Source organism: Symphalangus syndactylus, chromosome 23 (assembly GCF_028878055.3).
Source record: "Symphalangus syndactylus isolate Jambi chromosome 23, NHGRI_mSymSyn1-v2.1_pri, whole genome shotgun sequence".
NCBI lineage: Eukaryota > Metazoa > Chordata > Mammalia > Primates > Hylobatidae > Symphalangus > Symphalangus syndactylus.
The window spans coordinates 58765812-58773918 of NC_072445.2; the positions used below are offsets into that span (position 1 = coordinate 58765812).

The 8107-nt window shown below is 41.8% G+C and overlaps 1 protein-coding gene across 1 annotated transcript; it reads right to left on the reverse strand.

Annotated features, from left to right (window-relative positions):
• Nucleotides 1–6742: 6742 nt before the first annotated feature.
• Nucleotides 6743–7291, reverse strand: LOC129473451 (large ribosomal subunit protein eL21-like). The gene has a single exon (XM_055263931.2). The coding sequence runs from the start codon at nucleotides 7269–7271 to the stop codon at nucleotides 6789–6791; it is 483 nt and encodes a 160-aa protein (XP_055119906.1). The 5' UTR covers nucleotides 7272–7291; the 3' UTR covers nucleotides 6743–6788.
• Between the last annotated feature and the right edge of the window lie 816 nt (nucleotides 7292–8107).

Consider the following 8107-nt stretch of genomic DNA (forward strand, 5'->3'; position numbering starts at 1 on the left):
TGTTTTCAAAAACCATCTTAGAAAGGAGCTACTAGAAAAAAACTTTTTCAAAAACTTTTCATATTGGATATACGTAAGAGTTATTTTTTTCACTCCCAACTAAACTTTTTGCAAGTACCCCTTAATGAAAACAAAATAAGATGAAAATAAATCTGAGAGTACACAATCCATAGAACAGTATTAAGATCAAAAGAGAAGAAGATAAAATAGGTTATCAGAGAAGCCTATTAGCAACTTCTCAAGTCATTGGTGAAAGCTGAAATTGTAAGTATGGAATCCAAATTAATTCATCCTGGGATTCTCCAATACTACAGACCGTGCCTTATACATGTTCAAAAAAAATGTTTTGGCTTTCGTTTGTTTGTTTGTTTTAGACGGGTCTCCCTTTGTCACCCAGGCTGGAGTGCAGTGGCACGGTCATGGACCACTGCAGCCTCCACCTCCCAGGGTCAAGTGATCCTCTCACCTCAGCCTCCCAAGTAGCTGGGACTACAGGTATGTGCCACCACACCCAGCTAATTTTTGCATTTTTTTATAGAAATGGGATTTCCCCATGTTGCCCAGGCTCATCTCAAACTCCTGGGCTCAAACGATTCACCCACTTCAGCCTCCCAAAATGCTGAGATCATAGGCGTGAGCCATTGCAACCAGCCTTGTTTGGTTTTAAATAAAGAGAAATAAGCTACTAGAGAAAGAAAAGCATGTGTTTGAAAATGCCTAGATTCAGAACAGAACATGAGAAGACCTATATCATTCAACTATGATTTATTGGCCACCTACTAGCTTCCCTTCTCTGCTCTAGTCTTGTAAACTACCAGGTCTCAAAAGAATGATGACGCATTCAATCAATGGTTCAGTATTCATCTCTAGGTTCATGCTTCTCAATCTGGGCTAGGCATGGCTTAAGCCAAGTTGTGTACCAAGGATTACATAAGGCCAAAAATGAATATGAAACATTTTTCTGCAGTGCTCATTTTATGCCAAGAATTTTTGGGGATGTGTTATTAAAACAATGGTGATATTATAAAGTAGAATGCAAAAGTCATGTAATTTTTAAAATAAAACAAAAAGATTTCAAATATATTCCAGGCATGAGGCAGACTGAAGCTACCTGTTTATTCCCTTTGGCTTGAGAGATGCTTTGGTGGAAAGTCTAAGAAGCATATCTCTGGGTCCCTTTAAATGAATCTGGAAAGCCCAGTGGAAGTGCTTGCAGGATGCATAAAAGACAGCTACCTCAAATAATGGCCTTCTAGACTCCAGTCTCTAGGCTTTTTCAAAACCTGCCCCACATTAGCATGGTTTTGATGCAGGGCAGGCGAGCCCCAAAGTGGAGCTTAGGCCACGAGGGCTCTTAGCTTTGCCCAGGAAAGAATTCAAGGGCAAGCTGGAGGTAGAAGAAAACAGCTTTATTGAAGCAGCAGTGTTACAGCTCCATAACTGCGCCTGCAGAGCAGGGTACCCTGTAGGCAGATAGTAGCAGTTCAGGGCAGTCTTGCAGTCATATTTATGCCCAATTTTAATTGCATACAGATTAAGGGGCAGTTTATGCAGAAATTTCTAGAGAAGGGGTAGTAACTTTGGAGTCTTGCCATGGAAAGGGGAAGTAACTCCCAGGTGTTGCCATGGCAATAGTAAATTGACATGGCACACTCGTGGGCTGTCTGATGGAAAGCTGCTTCTGCCCCTGGCCCTGTATTTGCTAGTCCTCAATCTGGTCCAGTGTCTGAGCCCAGCCTCTGGAGTCAAGTCCTGCCTCCTATCTCAGTTTGACCCAATTCTCCAGCAGTCTTGGTCTCCATCTTTACAACATTTCTCATCTCTTAGTCCCCATCTCAAGCCTAGGCTTCAAAATCAGAGTGGGGATTCCCAAATCCAACTTGCTCCATCTTCTCTACTATCTGAATACTGAAGGTAAATGAGTTTCTGTGCCCCACCACAGCCAGGGCAGCAGCCAGCTTCCTGGGAATGGTGATGAGACCAGCACAACCCTGATTTAGGCAAGCAAAGGTTAGGCTCTGCACCAGACATTCTACCAGAAGGGCTGGATGTGTACAACGTATAGCTTTTATGTTTTCTACTCAAATACCCTGACATAGTACACTCAAATTGTCTCATACTAGGTAAAGAGAATAAAATGTTTGTTTTTAAAAATTGATTGACAGTGGCTTATGCCTGTAATCCCAGACTTTGGGAGGCCAAGGTGGGCAGATCACCTGAGGTCGGGAGTTTGAGACCGGCCCGGCCAACATAGAGAAAACACATCTCTACTAAAAATACCAAATTAGCCAGGCATGGTGGTGGGCACCTGTAATCCCAGCTACTCCGGAGGCTGAGGCAGGAGAATCACCTGAACCTGCGAGGCGGAGGTTGCGGTAAGCCGAGATCACGCCATTGTCCTCCAGCCTGGGCAGCAAGAGCAAAACACCATCTCAAAAAAAAAAAAAAAAAAAAAAAAAAAAAAAAAAAAAAGGATTGACAGTCATTACAATGAAAAGGCAGGGATTAGTCCGTTCTCATATTGCTATAAAGACATACCTGAGACTGAGTAAGTATGCATCAGTCCTGTGTAGTGACTGGTGTCCTGTCTTCTGGTAGGTTCCAATGCCATTCTGTTGGAATAGATGTTAAATATGATTGGAACCAGGAAGGTATAATCAAGGTAATGAAGGTGCCATGAACAAATAAGCAATTACGGTTTTAATAACTGTTAGAGACTGTAAGGACCTTGACCACAGGAATCATTTCTTGTCATCTTTGGACTCCTGGTACAGTGACTGCTGCCTGCAAAGACATCCAGGCTTTGACCATGTTCACTGCCTCCATTGTGACATCCTGGCTCAAGCCACAGACACCTCTCTACGGTGTTAACACAAGAGCTTCTTAATTGGTCTTCTTGCGTCTGTCGTTGGCCTCTGTGATGGTTAATTTTATTTGTCAACTTAACTAGGCCCAGATATTTGGTCAAACAGTATTCTACATACTTCCGTGAAGGTATTTTTTTAGATGAGATTAACATTTAATCAGTAGACTCTGAATAAAGCAGATTGTCTCAGAAGCGTTCTTTCCCCGGAGATCTGCATGGCTCGCTCTTTCATTGCCTTTGAACTGTTGTTGCCTCCTCAGGAAATTCTTCCTTAATCACTATTTAAATCTCACATGTACTGTGCTCTCCACCAGCACTCTCATCCTTATTATGCAGCCTTATTTTTCCCTGTAGCACCTGTCACCTTCTAACATACCCTATCATTTATTTATTTCCTATGGGGCTCTCCTTACCACTACAATGTAAGCTGCATGAGGGAAGGGGCCTTTTATTCCCAGCCAGCCAGAGGCACTCAGTACTTATTGAATGAATGAATAAATAAATACCTTCTGCTCCCAGGAAAATTATTACTTACATGTTCTCTTTGCATCTTCAGATTTTCTCCTTTAACTCTTTTCTGTCAGCATTTTAAAAATCTGCAAGATTCCCCATTTTAACAAAACAAAATAAGACAACAAAGACTAACAATGAACTTTTTTCTATGGTTTTATTCTTAGTTCTCTACACTGTTCATCTTATACCATCTCCCTGGGTGACTTCATCAAGACCCTGGTTTTCAGCCATGATATGCTGATGGCATCCCTATAAAGAAGTCCATATATAACGACCATATAGAGACTATGGTCTCTAGCCCAGCCCACTCTTCTGGAGTTGTAAGTTCAGGCAACTGACTAATATGCATCCTCTGTGTGCTTCACAAGCATCTCAAACTCAACATTTCCAACACTGAGGCCAATAGCATTCCCCTAATCACCTATGCTTTTAGGCAGTAGCCTGTATGTGACACCCATGTCCAGCCAACTGGTCCAAGCCAGAAATCCAGGTTCCCTTATACCTCCTCCCTCTTCCTCACTCCCAAATCTAAATTTCTATGACATTCTTTCCATTTTACCTCCTAAATAGCTTTCAAACCCATCTGTTTTCAGGGGCCAGATCAGACCCTCACCACTTTTTGGTTCTATGACTACCCATCACTTTAACAGACCATCCTTCCTCTTGTCTGTTCCCTACCATCTTAATTCATTATGGCTGCCACAAGTGATCCCTCTGAAATGCAAATCAGATCCTGCCATACCTCAGCTTAAAACCCTTCCTTGGCTCCCACATAATTCAGAAGACAGTCTAAAATCTTTAATGATACAAATCCAACCTACCCTTCCCACCTTGTTTCCTGCCATCTCCCTTCTGCTCTACAGTTTTCTTTTTCTTTACTTTTTTTTTTTTGAGACAGAGTCTCACTCTGTTGTCCAGGCTGGAGTGCAGTGGCTCAACCTCGGCTCACTGCAACCTCTGCCTCCCAGGTTCAAGTGATTCTCCTGTCTCAGCCTCCCGAGTAGCTGGGATTACAGGCGCATGCCACCACGCCTGGCTAATTTTTGTAATTTTTAGTAGACACGGGGTTTTGCCATGTTAGCCAGGCTGATCTCGAACTCCTGACCTCAGGTGATCTGCCTTCCTCAGCCTCCCAAAGTGCTGGGATTACAGGTATGAGCCACTGCGCCCAGCCTCTACACTTTTCCTGCGTCAAAATGAACTCAGCTCCCCACACTTCATCCCAGTAGTCGTTCTTGCCTTCATTCATGCTGACACTCTGCCTGGAACTCCCAACTCTCTTTTAATTGACAAGGCCAGACATACTTATTCTTAAAGACTCTCCTCATGTGACTTCCTCTTCAGGATGATTTAGAGACTCTTTCTTTGAGGTCTCACAGCATCACACACGGTGCCTCTACTAGCATCTATTACCCTGAATTGAAGTTGATTTACTTACTACCTCCATCTTTCTAAACTTCACATTTTTTGAGAGCAAGGAATATGTCTTTATACATTTTTTATTCCTCATTCTTAGCTCAGTTCCTGGCATAGAGTAAGTACTCAATAAATCTCATTTAATTGTAATAATGATTTTCTTGTCAGTTCCTAGCATAGCATAAAGCTAAATAAATCTTAGTTAAAAGAAACAAATGGAATATGACATGCCAGGCAGCTTGAGATCGGGTGAGGCAACTTCACTGAGAGCCTAGGAAGAGGATTCTAACATGGGGATGGCGGATGAAGGCTCCTCTTCTGTCTCCGAGGGGGCAATGTGTCACAAAAGGAAATCGCAATTCAGAGCTGTGACTGGGGTCGAAAATGATGATGGGAAGGAAGAATTTTTGAAGCAGGAAGTTATGTCAACAACTAACCTCACATCACCCTAATGGAAGTTTTCATTTGCAGGGAGAATAAAAGAGTAGTTACTTGGAGATATTACAAAGCTGAGGGATAGAGACAACAGGATCAGTGGCTACAGAGGAGAACTTGAATGCATGCCAAGGAGAGTGCCTAGTCCACACCCAAGAACCCTTCTGGAGTAATGATAGAAATGGAGAAACTGAGATTATGTTGGCTGAGGGCTGAACTGCCAAAGATGACTTATAATGTATATATACAAGTTCATGGATTAAATGTCTAAATAGAACATACCTCTTATTGGAATTCCATTGACATCACTTCTACTAGACGAAGCTTCTCAACCACAAAGTAGAAGAGGATGTATGCAACTGTCTAAGTGCAGGAACTGGTATAAAATTGTGTGATCAGCTAAACATGGGAATGTTATTATTTTTTCCAAGTCACTGGTCACATATTTGAATACAAAAAGGTCAAGGACAGGGCCCTTTGCCACAAGACTGAGGCTTCCTTTTAGTTTGACATCAACAGGGACCAGTGGTTCCACATACTACTAATTGGTCTGATTGTCATCCAGCCTTAGTTGCAAGATTATTACAAAAGACCTTACCAAATGCCTGGCTGAACTCCCCTTACCCTGTGTTTATGGCAGTGGGCTTTATGAAGTTCTGCAAAGGTGAATGGATGGCTATTCTGGTAGATCTCTGAACTTCTGTCTTATCCAGTAGAGTAGCTCTACTAGAAAATTCTTTATATATTCAGATACAGGTAAAGATCTCAATGAGTTTTTTTTTTTTTAAATGCATAAACCAGTTATCTATGGCATGAACCAATTTAGCTATTTGATTTAAAAAGGAAACTAGGAGAGTTTAGCATACTCATGATTATCATACACAGGTTGGTTCAGAGTCATCATGATTTCCTTTCTGGGGACAACCAGTAGTTAAATTTGGAGTCAGATGTATTCTGTGTGCCAGCTTTTCTGCTTATAAGCTATATCACTCCCAGGCAAGTTACTCAAATTCCTCTTGGGCCTCAGTTTTATCTGTAAAATGTGTATAGGACCAGTTAATTGTGTTATTGTGTGGATTAAACTAGATATAAAATTTTAGAGGAATCCTGGCATATCGGAAGATTTTTTTTTGATTAATCCATTCTAAAATTTTTTTAACTGCTGACATCTTGCCTGCATGATGCCTGGGTATCTACACAAGTCAGAATCCTTATTTCCCCCATTTTGAAATCAGAACATTTCCCTGTTTTAATCTGGCCACTCTGTGTTCTCTGTTCATGTATTTATCTGCATATATTTATTGGGCACTTACTCTATACCAGGAAATGTTCTAGATGCTGGAATACAGCAATGAATGAAAGAGATCAGGCCCATGCTCTCAGGGAACTCATCTAGTAGCTAGATTCATCCAACTTTGGAACAAGTCAAGTGCCAAAGACTGTCAATGATTTCATCACTGAGAAATATAATTTATCTGGAGTCAGAGATGAAAACGTATTTCTTTTTTTTTTTTTTTTTTACAGCCCAGAGGTCCTTCATTTTTTTTTTTAACACCTATTATGCCATGAATTCGTAGGGAATAGGTTCCAGCAGCTCAGGCTCCTTCCCATTGGTTCTCACAAAGTGTGCTTCTCTGGGTGGAGCAGGCTGGTGCTTTAATTGAACCCAGGTACCTTTCTCTTTGACTTCTTTCTTTTTCTGATCATTTTCCTTCATGCTTTTCAGGAAGCTGTCTCGGCTCTTAGAGTGTTTAATGTGCTCAATACGCACATTAATTCTCTTGGCAAGAATCTTGCCCTTAACTTGTTTGTTTACAACAATGCCAACGGCATGCTGGGTAACACTGTAGACTCTTCCAGTTTTGCCATGGTAACACCTGTGGGACATTCCTTTTTGAACAGTACCTACTCCCTTGATGTCTACAATATCACCTTTCTTATAGATTCGCATATACGTGGCCAAAGGAACAAATCCATGTTTTCTAAAAGGCTTAGAGAACATATATCGGGTGTCTCTCCCCTTTCCCTTTGTGTTTGTCATTTTGGTGGATTACTGGAAGATGGCGGTTCCGGCCAAAAAGGCATGAAAATGTATTTCTAACACCTTGATATTCTCTTAAGTATCCTTTTCTATCTTGAATTCAGTTTTTCTTGTGAGGAAATTTCATCTCTCTTTTCCAGTCTGAAGGTCATTCCTCTTTATAGAGGACAAAGACAAAATAAGAATTGCATAATTTGATTTTCTTTATATTAGTATTTTCCCAGCTTCCCTTGGCAGTGTCTGTCCTTTTTGGCTCTTCTTTGTCCTCTGAACATAGCTTTCAAAGCCCTTTGGCTTCCTCTACCTCATTCTATTGTAAAAGTCCTGACAACAGCTAGTTATGTTTTTTGCTGTTTGTTTTTGAGACACAGTCTCGCTGTGTCACCCGGGCTGGAGTGCAGTGGCGCCGTCTCTGCTCACTGCAACCTCCGCCTCCCAGGTTCAAGCGATTCTCCCGCCTCAGCCTCCCAAGTAGCTGGGATTACAGGCACCTGCCATCATGCCTGGTTAATTTTTGTATTTTTAGTAGAGACAGTGTTTCAGCGTGTTGGCCAGGCTGGTCTCAAACTCCTGACTTCAAGCGACCTGCCCACCTCGGCCTCCCAAAGTGCTGGGATTACAGGCATGAGCCACCGTGCCCGGCCTGTTCGTCCTTTGTGGTAGGCTCTTTGTAATCTGAATTTATGAATAAATATCTGAGTTTATCAGAGACCTCCTGGCTGGTCATAATGGTCAGTGCTGTAGCACTCCCTTTACTTAATTTAGTTACGTGGCAGATTCTCTCTCTCTCTCTCTCTCTCTCTGTACTCTCCTTTAGATCTCTGCCTGAAGAACTA

Coding starts and splice junctions, on each gene's coding strand:
- LOC129473451 (XM_055263931.2), bottom strand. CDS start 7,271: ATGACAAACACAAAGGGAAAGGGGAGAGACACCCGATATATGTTCTCT.